At 43.3% G+C, this 17042-nt stretch overlaps 2 protein-coding genes and 1 pseudogene across 12 annotated transcripts; 1 reads left to right on the forward strand and 2 right to left on the reverse strand.

The window, feature by feature from the left end:
- Positions 1-8: 8 nt before the first annotated feature.
- Positions 9-9596, forward strand: LOC139365045 (ataxin-7-like protein 3). Of its 11 annotated transcripts, none has more exons than XR_011626533.1 (15): positions 13-222; positions 623-702; positions 848-960; positions 1090-1222; positions 1326-1497; positions 1620-1720; positions 1824-1846; positions 2442-2487; positions 4916-4953; positions 5042-5110; positions 5247-5290; positions 6934-7005; positions 7365-7501; positions 7589-7909; positions 8260-9596. XR_011626533.1 is itself a non-coding variant. In XM_071102380.1 (14 exons), the coding sequence occupies exons 3-14, from the start codon at positions 910-912 to the stop codon at positions 7783-7785; spliced, it is 1119 nt and encodes a 372-aa protein (XP_070958481.1). In that variant the 5' UTR covers positions 9-222; positions 623-702; positions 848-909; the 3' UTR covers positions 7786-9596. The 11 variants fall into 11 exon arrangements, 9 of the variants coding, with proteins under 9 accessions (XP_070958481.1, XP_070958482.1, XP_070958484.1 ...); XR_011626532.1 differs by having other exon boundaries at positions 15-222; positions 1824-1882; XM_071102380.1 differs by having other exon boundaries at positions 9-222; positions 1824-1882; positions 7589-9596.
- On the reverse strand, positions 9361-13919 carry LOC139365046 (transmembrane and ubiquitin-like domain-containing protein 1). The gene is made up of 3 exons (XM_071102389.1): positions 13752-13919; positions 11918-12498; positions 9361-11797 (listed from the first exon to the last, which is right to left on the reverse strand). The coding sequence occupies exons 2-3, from the start codon at positions 12481-12483 to the stop codon at positions 11428-11430; spliced, it is 936 nt and encodes a 311-aa protein (XP_070958490.1). The 5' UTR covers positions 12484-12498; positions 13752-13919; the 3' UTR covers positions 9361-11427.
- A 312-nt stretch (positions 13920-14231) lies between these two features.
- Positions 14232-16962, reverse strand: LOC139365044 (ankyrin repeat and SOCS box protein 16-like; annotated as a pseudogene).
- Between the last annotated feature and the right edge of the window lie 80 nt (positions 16963-17042).

The raw sequence follows: 17042 nt of genomic DNA on the forward strand, positions 1-17042 counted from the left end.
CCTCGGTGATCGTTTAGTGAGGTCTGTTAGGAAGGAAAATGGCAGCCTCTTTTTACATTTTCTTATTTCCCTTTGACTGCTCCGTGGAATCACATTTAAATCACTAGCTAATAGCTACAACATGTATCATCCTAGCTAGATACAATGTAGCAAAATAATATATTGTCAATGTCCAGCTAACGGTTTACGGTTCACGGTTCAATCATAGATTGGTCGTTGATGGTGAGTGCGAGCTGACCAGTATGATATTCTCTGTAAAGAAATCATTGAAATAATTGTACGTACCCGTATTAGTAAGATTATGTGCAATGAGCTGATTTGTTAGCTAGCTATATTTTTGATATCGGTAGCAGATTATATCGGTTGCAGATTAGGAAAATATTTGTTTTGCTAACTAGATAGCTAGTTAGCTGTCTATCAGTTGTTACAGCGTTCTATCCTAGCTAATATCGAATGTTAGCGCAAGCTAGCACGTAGTAGCCGTGTCTTAATGCTCACTCTAGTGTCTAGACAATACAACTGTTCTGGTTTTACTTTCGTTTTTGTTCTGGTTCTGTTTTGTGTAGCCGCAACATCACATTTACTAATTCAGTGAAATGTATTTGTTTATTTGTTTCAACAGCTAACCAAAACAATATCAGGCAGTCACCTCTGCCAACTATTAGCGAAGAAGAGGTCTCAACTGAGTATCGGTGCTCCTTTGTAAGTGTTGATTCAGTCTCACTCTGGGACTTTTGTTGGGTTTTGTCCAACAAATTGATAATCTCTTGTCTCATCACTTATTTTTTTATTGTTTGAATGACTGGGTTATTTTAAATCACTAAATGTGTGTATTTCCTGTTTTCAGCTATGTTGTCCCCCATAGCTGTGCCATGTAGAAGGCAGTGATTCGCCCTTAAACTTTTGCAAATGAAAATGGAGGATATGTCTCTGTCGGGCCTGGACAACACCAAGCTAGAGGTGAGTAGTGGACTACACTTTCACCATCCTATCATGTTTGGTGGTAGTTGTCCTGCTTTAAAACAGGAAGTTGCTCATGTAGTTTCCTTTCCTTTGTGACTCTGCTTAATTTTTTGCTACCCTCCACAGGCCTTGGCTCAGGACATCTACTCGGACCTGGTGGAGGACGCCTGTTTGGGCCTGTGTTTCGAGGTGCATCGTGCTGTCAAACAGGGCTACTTCTTCCTGGATGACACGGACCAAGAAAGCATGAAGGACTTCGGTTAGGACCAGAGTGCTTTCTCCTGGGTCTGGTTATCTGGTTAATTTATCTGCCTTTAATGTGTTAGTTTATCTTTCATGTATGTTCTTGCCTTGCTCCGTAGAAATCGTTGACCAACCAGGAGTGGACATTTTCGGGCAAGTGTACAATCAGTGGAAAAACAAGGAGTGTGTGTGTCCCAACTGCAACCGGAGCATTGCTGCGTCCCGCTTTGCCCCTCATCTGGAGAAATGCTTGGGCATGGGGCGCAACAGCAGCCGCATCGCCAACCGCAGGTCAGCAAGGGGTACTGGACATGGACAGTGGACACTACACTACAATGTAACCTAGAAAACAAACCAATACATTCCTCAAGTGAATGGGCAATTCGGATAATTTTCTTGATATTGGTCTACAGAATAGCAAGCAGTAACAACATGAACAACAAATCAGAGAGTGATCAGGAAGACAATGATGACGTCAATGACAATGACTGGTCGTATGGCTCAGAAAAAAAAGGTGAGAATAAAACAAGTGTGAATCCTTTTCTGAATGTTTTTTTGTGACTTTAGCTGAACAAGCACATCTGCTTGTCTTACACCCCTCTATTTTCCCTCTACAGCTAAGAAGAGAAAGTCAGATAAGGTATTTTTACATTCTTTGAAACAACATATACCTTTGGTAAGTTTCATTGCTGTGGAGATATTTATTCATGTTTTGTGTGTTATGTTTTTGTCCACATGTAATTGCAAGGGGGCCAATAGATTTAAAAAAATAACCTTAAGGATTTCTGGTATCCCTTTCTGCTAGGGCCAGGATGATACCAGTATCACGTTACTCGTTAGTATCGTGGCAAGGAAACTTGTTTAGGAAAACAGCCCCAATGTTGGAAACAAACATCATTAAGTTGTTATCCAGTCACATTTATTTATTTTATAAGCTATAGTGCAAATTTTACTAACGGCAGCTTTTTAAAGGACCAAATAGTTTGCTCTGCTTTGTGTGAATTTTTCCCATTGATTTTTTTTTGCCATACTGGTATTGTCACAGCCCTACTTTCTGCTTACAAGCATGGCAAGGATGAACATTTAAAAAACATTTTTTACAAATTCAATTGTATCAAGGGGTGTGTGCTTCACTTTTCCTGTTGCATGCTTCACTAGTTGTTTGTGATATGTTCATCTAGATCAGTGTGAATCTAAATTGACAGTTCTTCTCTTTTTGTGTATTATTTCCTTAGAATCCAAATTCACCCAGAAGATCAAAATCTGTAAAGCATAAAAATGGTGAGTATAACATTACCTCTTCGTACCCATGTAAGATGGAGGTTAAGTGACAAACTATAAGCTGTGTGTCGTTTACATTTCCCATCTGGAATGTAAATATTTTCCAATTGAAACACATGATTAGAATGGCATTTTTCTTTTTTTAGTCTTAGTGGCAATCGGCAGTTAAAACAATAACAAGGCATCGTCCCCGCCCCTTATTCTGTAAAAAGCTGAGGGATTGTGCTAGAAATTTTTACCACTCAAATTAATAGAAAGAGCTATGGATACAAGGACTGACCATCGTGATATCAAAGTTATAGTTTTGAGGCTGTATAGTGTTTTGTTAACAAACATTGGAGTACAACAAGTTCTGATGGGGTATAACAGTTTAAGTTATATTCTTCAAGAATCAATGGGTACATATCATTCATTTATAAATCCTAAAATGGATGTAGCAACTGCAGATTGCCCCCTTTTTATTTGATTTTTTAAAATGTCATTTGTCAATATCATTTCTCAATCAGCATTCATTTTACTGATATTCATACTAAATTACATGCATTCTGATATACAGAATATTATGTGGTCTCATGGTATTTTGTTTGTTGGGAGTTGTGGGAATGTTCTAGAGTCCAGACTCTGTAGCCTTGAAATGGAAGTGTGTTGGTGAAGTCGAACATAGAGCCCACTCCTGAATACACCCAATTTATTGCCCAACTTTGTGTGTGTTTGTGTGTGTGAAAGTTTTAGAGTAGTTGGTTGAATGGTTGGGGATGTTTTACACTCTGGTCGTTTCAGCATTGCTGGGGCCAAAGCCTTGTTGCAGATCAGGAAGCTCCATGCGTGCTGTTGAGAGATGATGCATTTCCTCAGTGATCGGAAGGGGCTGATTACTGCCAGGCCAGCTCTATAATGCCCTCCCCCACTTCAATGAAGGGTCAAAGGTCAACCCGGGAAGAATCTGGGAAATGAACCTTAGCAGAGACCCAGGGTGTCTCAAATCCTCTATTGAGAATGTTAATGTGGCCTTCTGGATTCTTCATGATAGATGGCCATTGACGGAATCTGCTGCTTAAATCCAGGTCAAATGCACAATGTTGGCAGAATACAGACGTAGTGCAGTATGAAAAGGATCGCAATGATGGCAGAATACAGACGTAGTACAGTATGAAAAGGATCGCAATGATGGCAGAATACAGACGTAGTACAGTATGAAAAGGATCGCAATGATGGCAGAATACAGACGTAGTGCAGTATGAAAAGGATCGCAATGTTAGCAGAATACAGACGTAGTGCAGTATGAAAAGGATCGCAATGATGGCAGAATACAGACGTAGTGCAGTATGAAAAGGATCGCAATGTTAGCAGAATACAGACGTAGTGCAGTATGAAAAGGATCGCAATGATGGCAGAATACAGACGTAGTGCAGTATGAAAAGGATCGCAATGATGGCAGAATACAGACGTAGTGCAGTATGAAAAGGATCAGAAACAGCATTGACGATGAGGATAAGCAATTAAGATATAAGGCAAAGGCCGACTTCATGCTCCACAGTCTCCTGTTTGCTTGATGATTTTAATTTGACATGGATCATGGTGCAAAGTTAATGAGCTGAGAATGACTTACAGGAAGCTGACAATTGTGTGCAATAAATCACAGTTCAGCCACCAGTTTTCAGTTCTTTGTATGTAATATATCAATTTCTTTTCTGTATTGTGTTATATATTGTTTAACTAGTTCAACACTTGAGTGAAAAAAATAATGTCAGATGATAGCCTGGTCCCAGTAATGATAGACTACAGTCATGTCTCTAAAGCAGACCAGCTGTTTATCTCTTAGTTTCTCAGGTGACTCAACAAGTCCTCTTTGTGCATTATCCTCTCCATTATCTACTTGACATATTCATGCTTTTGTTTGCATTTATTTTTGTTTTTGTTGTTTGTATCATGTCTTTATTGATTCTTGATTGTCCCTGTTTCTTTAAATGGAGCTGAAATGAAACGGTGCTGCTATCTTCTATGGAGCGTCAAGGATGTTCCTATGTAATAAATGACCTGAACTCAATCCACACCAGTTTGATCGACCTGTCATTTGTGGTTTTGGCCCTTAAAGTGCTGCTCAATTTCAATCACAGATTGATTAAACCATTCAAATATATTTTGCCATATGCTTGCTATTGCAGCACGTACATAATAATCAATTATGTTCTCTTACCTCACTGGTCAATAGCTAGAGAGACCTTTCCTTCATCCCATCATAAACTGTACATTTTACGTATGTTTTCTTAGACATAGGACTCAATTGTTTGTGACATGTAATATTGTGGATATCGCACTAAATGTAATCACTGCTTTATTTCATAGTTGGTGGTGGTTGTGTGCATCATCTGTGTCCTTGGGAGTCTGGCAAGTAGACTGATAGATCATATGCTGTTCTCTTTTTCAGGGGAGCTTAGTAATAGTGTCAATGCAGATCCATACAAGGTAACCAGAATCCATTTTTCTGATGGTTCACACCTACGTATCTATTAGTGTGTTGATGTCTGTTATCGTTCTCTCTCCCTCACTGCAGTACAACTATAACACTGGCATCAATTACGAAACTTTAGGCCCTGACGAACTGAGGTCTCTGTTGACAACAGTGAGTCATTTTCATTTATCTATTCTACCATCCATCCACAAGTCTAACTGTATTGGATCATATCTAAAATCTCAAGACATTTATCAGCAGTGTGTATGACTGGCTTGTCTCTAACTACACTGCCCCCTGTCTGCAGCAATGTGGAGTGATCTCAGAGCACACCAAGAAGATGTGCACCAGGTAGGGATTACTCTGCACGCAAACACAGCACATGCACCTCTAATAGTCTTGTCATTTCCACCTAATGTCCTATCAGCTACACGGAGTGCACACACAAACCTTTATCACACAAACTCAATACTTTTTGTTTCTCAAGCGCTGGCACGAGATGTTAGCTTAAGTCAAAGTTGCTGATTATGATCATGATGAGCCATTCAGGGTTGTACTGTGTCAGACCGACATCTTCCTGGAAGTTTGATGTCAATGTCAGTACGTCTTGTGTCCATCCCTCAGCCTGCCCTTTAGTATGGACCTTACCAGGTTCTCAGAGGTGTTTGTTAAACTAGCTAGTCAGGAAGGTCTTCCGTGACTTGAATGACGTGTGTTCCGGACAAGTGGTAAACCTGTGGCCCAACTCCATTATGGAGGCTGCCAACAGACACTTATGGTTACTGTTCTGCATGTTGTTTCTGTGAGACCTTTAACATGATCAGTTTCATTGGTGTGTTGTGATCATGTGTAGTTGGGACTGATTTCTGGGGAACACAAGTGGCAACTCTATATGATTCTCAATTATTTTCCATTTCCTTTAACATACAGTATTTATTAGATGATCGGGCTCAGTTATTGGCAAATTTTCTTTAAATGTATACTGAACAAAAATATAAACTAAACATCTAAAGTGTTGGTCCCATTTTTCATGAGCTGAAATAAAAGATCCTAGAAATGTTCCATATGAACAAAAATTGTGTGTATTAATGTGTACATCCCTGTTAGTGGGCATTTCTCCTTTGCCAAGATAATCCATCCACCTGACAGGTGTGGCATATCAAGAAGATGATTAAACAGCATGATCATTACACAGGTGCACCTTGTGCTGGGGACAATAGAAGATTAGTCACACAATACAATTCCACAGATGTCTCTAGTTTTGAGGGAGCGTGTAATTGCCAGAGACTTTAATATTTATTTCTCTACAATAAGCTACCTCCCAACGTCATTTTAGAGAATTTGGCAGTACATCCAACCGGCCTCACAACCGCAGACCACGTGTAACCACGTCAGCCCAAGACCTCCACATCCGGCTTCTTCACCGGCGGGGTAATTTGAGGAGTGGGAGGGGGGGTAGTGAAAAGTATTTCTGTCTGTAATAAAGCCCTTTTGTGGGGATAAAACTCATTCTGGCTCCCCAGTGGGTGGACCTACAGTATGCCCACCCATGGCTGCGCCCCTGCCCAGTCATGTGAAATCCATAGATTAGGGCCTGATTTCCTTCCATGAACTGTAACTCGGTAAAACCTTTGAAGTTGTTGCATGTTGCATTTTATATTTTTGTTCAGTATAATACCAAATTGTGTAAAATTAGTGAAACAATTCATATTTGATTGGACTAAACAACATATATTTTCCAATTGGACTATGTAAGACCCTGATTGGACACTGCCTGCCGTATGTGGTGAGAGACTAACTGGACGCTGTCAGTGAGCAAACATTGATCTCTAACCTCCAAACTCTGACACCTGACCCATCATCTGATTGGTCACTGGCAGTGTCTGTCTCTCTCCCACTCTTGTCTCTGCCGTGGCCCTGGGTAGGCGGGGCCACTGTGCATTGTGGGCAGGTGTTTCTCAGGTGTTTGTAATGCCACGTTGTGTCCCTGCCAGGTCCCAGCGGTGCCCCCAGCACACGGACGAACAGAGGAGGGCCGTCAGGGTGTTCCTCCTGGGGCTGTCCGCGTGAGTGTGCCCCTCCCCCGCCCCTCAGACCTCCATTGGTTCCGACTGGTTTATTCCTAGAACTGATATATTCGATCTTGACTGGTGCCTGTGGTGTCCCTAAATGTACAGGTGTTTGCTTGAGGAGTTGTATTGAATGACTATGTATTTATTGTGGATGTTTTGTGCCAGTTGTTAGATGGACAGGCCTTATCATTGAGGGTGGACTATGTTAGTTAGCTACTGTATGAGCACTCATGGGGCCAACTGTATGGCCTGGATGTGTACTACAGTAGGTGTGCTGTATGGCAGATTGAATGGCTCCACCATGTGTTGCTGTCTGTGGCTGGTCTGATCTGAGCGGCTGTTGTCTCTGTCAGGTCGTCTCTGCCCGATGCAGACACGATGGTGGAGAGTGACTGCTACGACGCCTCAGACGGACAGGTTCTCATGAGTCGCCTACAGTGGGACGGATCCTCAGACATCTCCCCCTCCGATTCAGCCTCCTCCAAAGCTAGTAAGAGAACCGAATTCAAGTCCACATTCTGTACATTCATACAGTGGTCGGTCTCATCTCATCCCCTGCTCTCGATCTCTCTCTCAGGCACCAACAACTCCGATTCTAAGAAGCCCAAGAAGAAGAAGAAGTCTCTTGGCCTAAACAGCACAGGAGGAGGGGGCGGCAGTGGGAGTGGAGGGGGCAGTAGCTCCCAGACTAGTCTAGTAGGCCTATCCAACAGAAAGAAGAAGCCCAAGCTTCCTGTTCCCCCTGCACCCAGTATCTATGACAACCTAAACTAGGGTAGTCCCAGTCTGCCCCCACCCCCAGGAAGGTGACTGGAGGGTGACATGGAATTCTGAACCAGGCTTCATCCACTCATCCAGCTCCCCAGCCTGTCAAGTCATGGTCTCATACCTAACAGAGGTACAGATACCCATGTCCTCTCAGAGGCAAAGATGATAACCCATTAACTCACATCCACTCACTCACTTTAATATCAGCTCTGATTAGCCCAGGGGTTGTAACTTCTCTTTTTTCATAACTGGACACAGCACCTCTTCATTTGAACGCCATTCTTATTTGTTTGTTGTTGAATACAATATTTTGCAATTCCAGTTATAAAGAAACATGGATTGTTCACTTTAATTATGTTTTTGTTAATCAGTGATTTAGGCTTCAGACATGGACCAATCACACTCCGCTTTTTTGCACTCTGATCTTGTTTTCTCCTGAAAACAAAACATTGCTTTATTTTTGACTCTGTCTCTGTTTAGGAGGGGACTTGTGGACTAATTGCATCACCTTACGACTACAGCGTTGTTATTGTGGTGGAGGATGTCAGTGCCATCTTGTTGTTTCACCAGTATTGGGGTACTTGATGGTGGCTTTATCCGTACTAGCATTGTATTGCACAGTGGTGTATGTGTGGTTGCATGTGTGTATGAATGTTTGTTGTGTGAAGTTGACTGTTTTCCGTGTTGTGTGTGATTTAAGTTGTTTTCAGATTACTATGCATATCTGAATGTGCCATTGTGGTTGAGTCAGTATATGTGTTATTTTGTAAATTTAACTTGTTTGGTTTACATTGACTGTGTCAAGTGAGAATGTGTATTTAATGTCTGCACTCAGTAAATTGTAAATGCAGATGTTGACATGTATCATGGAGTGAGCCAGTGTGTTTTTGTATACCGATACATGTGGTATGATGACCTATGTAAAATAATCATGATTTAATTGGATACTGTATACATACACGGTAACCTCTCTACCATACACAGCTTCATGCTAAACAGTGCTTCTTCCCTGTCTATCTTTACTGTTTCATACTCATATAGTCTGAAGTTGCTCTAATCTGCTTCAGCTGCAAATCACAATATCACTCTATACAAGTTGTAGATCTCGCATTGCTTCCTGTTGAATAATGCTATAGTGGAGTCAACCTGCTTTTTCCCCCAATAATACTCTAGGTCAATCTGCATCACTTGACTTGATTTAAAAGTCTGTCTCTGCTTGTGTGCAGTGTCTATGCGCTTGAAGGAATTCAAATCCGCTGCCACTTGCAACAGAAGTGCCATGGCTGTTGCATGGGATATTTCAGACTGTTATTCTTGCCATTTTCAGTTTTACTCTAGCTAACGAGTTAAGTTTGATATATGTTATTCATTCCTGTTTGAGAGGCCCATCAGACTATACTCGCTGAGAATCTTATATACCCTGAGCTTTCATTTAGAACATTCAGCCAGTGATTAAGTATGACATCACTTTAATGTGCACTAAAAGAATCAACCATCAAGTGAAAAAACACCTATTTTGGGTATGGATCATTTAATTTGTTCCTCTTTACTGACAGGGTAAAGAATGTCCTGTATTACTAATGCTGCGTAACTGTTTATTTGTGTGTATCAGTGTGTCTCTGAACAATATGAGTGTGGACAAATGACGCAATAGAAAGTGTCTTCACAAAACAAAAACAACTTTTTTCATGCACGTGTGTGTGCATGTGCAAATATGTCAATTGTATATTGTGACGCACAGCTAGGTTTTCTTTATATCTCAGTTTCCCAAGTGTACAGAGGTTTCTTTGTCTGAGTAAAATTAAGTGTCATTCAGATTTCTTGCATTCTGTCATTTTGTCCAATATCAGACATACTCCCTCTTTACACAGGGACTGATTGGTTTGAATGTCTTTAAATCTGAAGCCAGAGGAAAACAATCAAACTTAAGGGATAAAGAGATTTTCCCTCTCATCTGTGTTAAATTCCCCAACAGAAGTCCTGATGTGTCCGATGTGGTTTCATCCCATTCATTCTATGTACAGTAAATACATATTTACAGTATTTTCTAAACCAAACATATTGCTTATTTTCATGCATGAACTTACATGGTTTAAAATAACTAATGATATTAGCGTAGAGTAATTCAAGCAACAAAAATCCTTACACTGTTTTGCCTTGCAATAAGGCAGTCGTTACAGTCCACAATAACTAAGGTGAAAGCTCATTTCCAAAGAACTGGAAAGAAAGTAGAAATATAACCACCACTCCATGGTGAGTGGTTTCAAAGTTGCTCTAGAGTCAAGTCTAGTTGTATAATCTTAATTTTGTTTCCGTTGCAAATGAGGAAATGAATTGCTCGTTCAAACACGTACTACAAAAAGACTAAACATTTCTGGAACGTTAACGTGTATATAATGAAAAGAGTATGTGGCCATGATGTGAAGAGATGCATTATCCTAGGTCTAGATTCAATCAGATCAAGTGTTAGCCGGCGATAGCTGATTTCTGGCGGTGCACCTGCGTTGGAGCTGTCAAATCGGTGAGTGGCTGCTCTTTATCACAAAGCCACACCTGTCCTACTTGCATTAGAAGTTCAGAACGAGAACGTGTAGGCTAGATAGAAATGACGCTCAAATTGAAAATAATTCAAATAAAGATTTCTAATCAGCCACATCGAGGTGTAGATTACATCTCACATTCCATTGTTCAAACTTGTAAACAAGGCTCCGTGGTATTTACTTAAAGCAGAGCACGGTTTCGACTGCTACAGTTTTGCAGTTTAACTGACGCTCAGCCTAGAAGGAGAATTTCCATACACGGCCACATAGATAAGTCAGATTTCAAAATTCATAATAAGACACTTAGGTCATCACCTTTGTGCACAAATCATCCATTGAATTATTCAAATATTTGTAGCTGATGCCAACATTTTATATTCATCAGTCTGCCATGTTTTTGGATGATGTCTGCGCTGCTCCCTGTGCACACTGAGTGCTAGTGTGCATGTGATGTTGATCTGTATAAACTGGATTCAACCCGGATATAGACGGACATGAATTGGCGTATGCGAACGTGAGTAGATAACCTTGAAAACATAACATAACATAACATTTGACACAGTCTCCAGTTCTTATACCTCAGTGGATTGACAGCACTAACACAGTTCCACCTCCCACACAACTTCTATACGGATGTCGGCTAAAGCGGATCTGATTGAATAGAGACCCTAATTTCTGAGAGCAACCTAACACAGACCAGGTTATGTGAAGCCAAACTGGCCAGAAGATGTTGCTGACACAGTGGACCAAGCAGCCTGTGGTCCTGGGTGTGATGCTGATGGTTCTGCCCTATAAAGGACCAACAGGAGCTGGACCCACTCAATGTTTTTCTGAGAAGCAAAATTACCGCTCAGTATTATCTCTGCTTCATACTAACAAACACACATTCCAGATAACTTGAATCTCAGCACATACAATCAATCTCATATTATGCTATTTGCTGGTGCATGCACAAACAGAGGCACACCCACTCTTAGGATTCCAGTTGAGCTCTATGGTGTCTAAGGCACAGAGGCCCCCTGACTCCATTCATCCTCCTGACACAGTTGTTTTTCCCTCTCATTCTCCTGCCCAGATGAGGGCCCTTCCATTCTGCCTCCTCTCCTGCTCACCGGCTGTGCATTCCAAAGATGAGGAAGCTGAAGAACACAGTGACTCCCACCAGGGAGATGGTAGCAGGGGCGGTGAAGAACTGACGGTAGTTGATGCGGAAGTACCAGACCACGGCTAACATCACCACAAACACAGGCACCACCAGGCTGCTGGTGCTCAGAGCCAGGCCTGCAGCCCTGATTCCCCCACTAGCCCCAGAGCGAGCTGCCTCCTCTGGGCTGGCCTCCCGCAGCACCTGGGACACGTGGCAGTGGATCACACTGTTGTGAGAGATGTTGAGGGAGAGCAGAGTCCGTTTGGGATCCTGAAGCAGCTGGCCCTGGTAGATCAACTTGATCTGACGCTCCCGCCCTGAGAAGTGCTTACTAGAGGGGAGAAATAAATGTCTCTGTAAGACTGTATGGGAGAGATATGCATGTTCAATAAATCAAAAAAGAAGGTTAAACACAGAAAATGTATAATGAGAGCTGCCATATCATACTAACCTCTTCAGTAGACCCACTGTATCCTGGGGACTCAGGACTGCCACCTCTTCTGTGTCATTCAGGAACTTCAAACGAACCGTGATGCTGGTGCAGGAGACCACTGGGCTCAGCTTCTGAACTTGATCTTCTTCCTCATAGTCATCCTCTTCCTCATCATCTTCATCATCATCATCATCATCAGGCTGGTATGTCTGAGGTTTCTTCCCCTGGATATTCAACAGCATGTCAACTCCAGCCCCTGCAGTCCCCTCTCCTGTTATCTCCCCATCTTCCCTCTCAGACCCAGGCTCCCCCTCCTCTGGCTTGTTCTCCTGGGAGGGTGGAGGTGTTTGCTGCTCTGGGGTGTCTGCACTGGGTGGCCCTCCACTGTAACTCTCATGGCCCCCCAGCCCGATTAGAGAGGCGTGGGCACCGACTGTAAGGATGGTGCTCAGGATGTGGTCTCCCCGATCTGCCACTTGCGTGGAGAGCCAAGCCAGGACCAAGGCCAAGACCAGGAGTAACACACCGCTTACTGCAGCCACCTCGTCTCCCATCCCGTCCATTGTCAGTGCACACACCGCCATCTCTGTCCTTTGTGTCTGTTGAAAAGTAAAAGAGAAGTGAAAGAAGTGCATAGATACATATGAGTAGAAAGCCTATGAGCAGAGACCTGTATTGCGACTGTCACTGTCAGGGACAGAGACCTGCATTACAACTGACAGAGACCTGCATTACAACTGTCAGGGACAGAGACCTGTATTACAACTGTCAGGGACAGAGACATGTATTACAACTGTCAGGGACAGAGATCTGTATTACAACTGTCAGGGACAGAGACCTGTATTACAACTGTCAGGGACAGAGACCTGTATTACAACTGTCAGGGACAGAGCCCTGTATTACAACTGTCAGGGACAGAGCCCTGTATTACAACTGTCAGGGACAGAGACCTGTATTACAACTGTCAGGGACAGAGACATGTATTACAACTGTCAGGGACAGAGATCTGTATTACAACTGTCAGGGACAGAGACCTGTATTACAACTGTCAGGGACAGAGACCTGTATTACAACTGTCAGGGACAGAGCCCTGTATTACAACTGTCAGGGACAGAGACCTGTATTACAACTGTCAGGGACAGAGACCTGTATTACAACTGTCAGGGACAGAGACCTGTATTACAACTGTCAGGGACAGAGACCTGTATTACAACTGTCAGGGACAGAGATCTGTATTACAACTGTCAGGGACAGAGATCTGTATTACAACTGTCAGGGACAGAGATCTGTATTACAACTGTCAGGGACAGAGATCTGTATTACAACTGTCAGGGACAGAGATCTGTATTACAACTGTCAGGGACAGAGACCTGTATTACAACTGACAGAGACCTGTATTACAACTGTCAGGGACAGAGACCTGTATTACATCTGTCAGTGACAGAGACCTGTATTACATCTGTCAGGGACAGAGATTAAGTGCTACTTCAAAGCAACCGTCTATAGTTTCGTAAGTGATGGCCTGGCAATATTGTCACAAAAGTTAGCTAGCAAACCAGATAATGACAACCCAGTTAAAACACGTCACTAATGTGTTTACTACTACATTGTGCATTCGTTGGAGAACTAGCTAGATACAGAAGAAAAAGGTTTTTCAATGTTTATGCTAACGTTAAAATACATATTGGTAGGTTACTAGCTAGGTATTAGGTAAGCTAGCTAGCTAGTCATAGCAACAAGGACGACCTTCGTTTGCTAACTTTCACTACATTGCCAAAATGCTTTCTATAGATGTTCTTATTAAATGCACACACTAGTTATGTGCGCATTTGAATATAAGAGGTGCGCTTACCTGCTATGTAGTCAAATCATGTTTGACGGCATGCTACCATGCTAATTTAGCCACAGCCCCGATAATAAAACTGGAGTAGAGGGCCACATAAACACAGATGACGTTACGCCACCAGCACGTAGGTCGGTTAGTGCTTTCAGGGATCCTTGGGACGTCCAACTCTTGTGTAGCTGGCACGCAAACGGGCACAAGCAAGGAAACAAATAATGGTATAAATATAAATACTAAAAAGTGGCTTCCTCTCCTCGCATTCTCTCTCCTTCATGTGCTGAACATAGAGTACAGATGAAAGCAATAGTGTACCTGTAGTGGGTGGTTCGTCCATACAAATGCAATTCATACAAGAACATAAATTAGTTCAGAAAAATAGTATCACATTTTCATAGGCAAAATAAAAAGTTGATATATTAATAAATTAATACAGAAAACACAAATTATTGCAACCATTATTTTAGTTATTGTAAATGCCAATCATTCTCTCTCTTGGCTTCTGTCCCATGTGTTTCACTTTATTCACCGGATCTCCCCGTCATTCCGAAGTAGTAGATACTCCATCAGAGAGCTGGGGATGTCGATAGCTGCGTCGATACCTTTTCCTAAGTGGCGGCGCAGAGCACAGCGGCACAGGTGCTGCAGGGAGCGGGGCTGGCTCGTCATCTGCCTCACAGAGTCAAAGAAACCCTGGTGCGTCTGGGGACAGAGAGATGGTGAGGGAAATGGAAGAAGGGCCTTAGATGGTCCAGGCAGTGAACGAGAGAGCTGAAAACGGTGGAAAGGACAAACCTCATGTATCTCAAGAGGGATAGACTGCATCCATTCCTCACAGGAAGGGACAACAGCATAGCAGTTCAGCATTACCTCCAGGGTGGCAGGGGAGAGGAGGCAGAGCTTCAGCATCTATATGGAGGAAATCTGTGGGTTATTATTATTATCATGCCCTCCAAAATGTATTGTCTACGTAGAATTGCAGGGAATTAACTTTAAAACATTTTCATAGCGCCCCCCAACTGAAATAAAATCAAGCTTTTGCTGGTGCACATATTTCATCCCAATAAAATATAATTAAATGGGCCCAAATGCAGCCTCCAACTGGCATTTTTACACCCAGCTTGGCCCAACTCACTTTTCCAATTGCCCACCCTGACATACCAAGCTTTTACCGGCCTTGGCCCCGTGGTTTAGGAGGGAGCGTGCTACAGCCTCCGGATGCTGGTCTGGAAAGTCCTCCACCACCTGCAGACAGGAGAAGGAGAAGAATTATGTCTTATCTACCACTCACTGACTATGAAAATAATGAATATAATTAAATAACCTTATGTCCAAATGGATCTTACACTTTGACCACATAACTCTCTGTAGCTCCCTCTGCCTCCCCATATGGCCCACCCTTAACCCCACCTGTAACAGACAGTCCATGGGTGTGTATCCTGCACAGTTCTGCACGTCTGCTTTGGCTCCGTGTTGTAGTAACATTTCTGCAATGCGTGGGCTGCAGTTACTACAGGCGTTGTGTAGAGGTGTGTAGTGTTTCCTGCCTGCAGTGCAGGGGTCAGCCCCAGCTCCCAGCAGCATCTGGACCACGCGGAGGTACCGCCCAGCCTCGGCAGGCCTCTCAGCCCCACCACAGGCTGCATTCAGGGGGGTCTCCCCTCACGGTTCCTGGCTGACACGTCAGCTCCATGGGACAGAAAGAGCTTCACATGCTCCTCCATACCCCGACGAGCCACCACATGGAGGGGCGTTATCTTTGTTTCACTGGTCAACACATTGACCTCTGCCCCACCCGTCACCAGCAGCTCAGCACACCTGAAGAGAGTAGAGACACAACCTTATGATCTTATCATTCATTGGCACCCACATCAACAGACCCACCTGCCATATAACTTTTGAAACATTCCTCTATCTATAAATAATAGAAATGATCACCAGGCATAGTGTCAGTATGGCTAAGAGCGCTGTCACTCACTGAAATGTCTGGGCTGTGCTGCAGAGGTGAAGGGGTGCACTGCCGTCTTCTGCCAGCAGGTCAGGGTCTGCTCCGTGGGCTAGCAGCAGCTGGACACAGCTGTCATGGCCACCTATACAGGCATCATGCAGGGCTGTGCTGCCACCAGGGTCAGCATCCACCTCCGCCCCTCGAAACAGCAGCTCCTCCACACAGCCTGAGTGTCCCTTGCTGGCTGCCAGACGCAATGCAGATGTCTGCTTGATCTTGGAGCTCATGGTCCACATCCCTGCCAGAGGGACAGAGAGTATGTACATTATTTACCTAGCAGATGCTCATAGCCAGAGAGGCTTAGGTATGTTTAGAGGATAGAATAAAGAGAGTCGATGAGCGGTGATTGGGGAATGATTGGAAGATCTATAAGAAAGGCACAGATAGGTCTAACAAAAAGACAACAGTGAAGCATACAGTAAAAGTGAGTTTATATATCTGCGTTTGACACCTACCCAGCTCTGCAGCCCACACCATCTCCTCATGTACTGTTTCCATCAGTGCGTTGACCATGCAGGGGTCCTTTAACACAGCGTGCACTCCCTTCATGTCCCCACACATGAATGTGTTGGTGTCTCTGCATCGGGCCTCATAGACCCAGATCTCCTGGAGGCCCCGCTGCTGTCTGGGAGGGGGTCTGGAGGCCCGGGACACAGGTGGCCGGCTCATGGCCCTCCTGTGGGCCAATGCCTGCCGCTTATCCTTCCACTCCTGGAGCTCCTGATCCACTTTCAGAGAATGCAAGGCGGCTGAGCTGAAGGCAAATGTGTCCCTGGACATGACACCCAAAGCTGGAGCAGAATCTCAAGCAACCCACTGAGGTCTTCAAGCAACACATTTGAAACAGTTCCAATTTTAGCTGCTTACAGTGGACACAACATGACGCAGTGCAGCAAAGTTGACTTAGACACCGACTAAAAACCTACTGTTATGGCCAATACTAAACGAAAATTCAGACAGAGACAACAGAGACAACACTTTATTTTGTCTCTGGTCTTTGAAGATTGCATTTACATAGTATCAATGTTGTGTGAATATAGAATTCTACTCACCTTGAACTTGTAACCACTGTGAATTCAGAATTTTTTCATGTGAACTCAAGTAAGTTACTATACAAAATATAGCACATTTGCTGTTGTGGATAATGTAATTTGCATACGACTACTTCATGACGTGTTTTACAGACACGTCCAAATGTCCTTTCACAAGATATTGTTGCCCCAATACAAGTTTAGTGCCTGTTATAAATAGACGGGGAACGCAATCTGATATTCGGGGAACTGCATTAACTGAGA

The sequence above is a fragment of the Oncorhynchus clarkii genome, chromosome 13 (genome assembly GCF_045791955.1).
Source record: "Oncorhynchus clarkii lewisi isolate Uvic-CL-2024 chromosome 13, UVic_Ocla_1.0, whole genome shotgun sequence".
NCBI classification, from domain to species: Eukaryota; Metazoa; Chordata; class Actinopteri; order Salmoniformes; family Salmonidae; genus Oncorhynchus; species Oncorhynchus clarkii.

Coding starts and splice junctions, on each gene's coding strand:
- LOC139365045 (XM_071102380.1), top strand. CDS start 910: ATGAAAATGGAGGATATGTCTCTGTCGGGCCTGGACAACACCAAGCTA. Junction 1,223..1,325: donor AGAAAGCATGAAGGACTTCG/GTTAGGACCAGA, acceptor CTTGCTCCGTAG/AAATCGTTGACCAACCAGGA. Junction 5,111..5,246: donor TGAGGTCTCTGTTGACAACA/GTGAGTCATTTT, acceptor CCCTGTCTGCAG/CAATGTGGAGTGATCTCAGA.
- LOC139365046 (XM_071102389.1), bottom strand. CDS start 12,483: ATGGCGGTGTGTGCACTGACAATGGACGGGATGGGAGACGAGGTGGCT. Junction 11,798..11,917: donor ACAGTGGGTCTACTGAAGAG/GTTAGTATGATA, acceptor TCTCCCCTCTAG/TAAGCACTTCTCAGGGCGGG.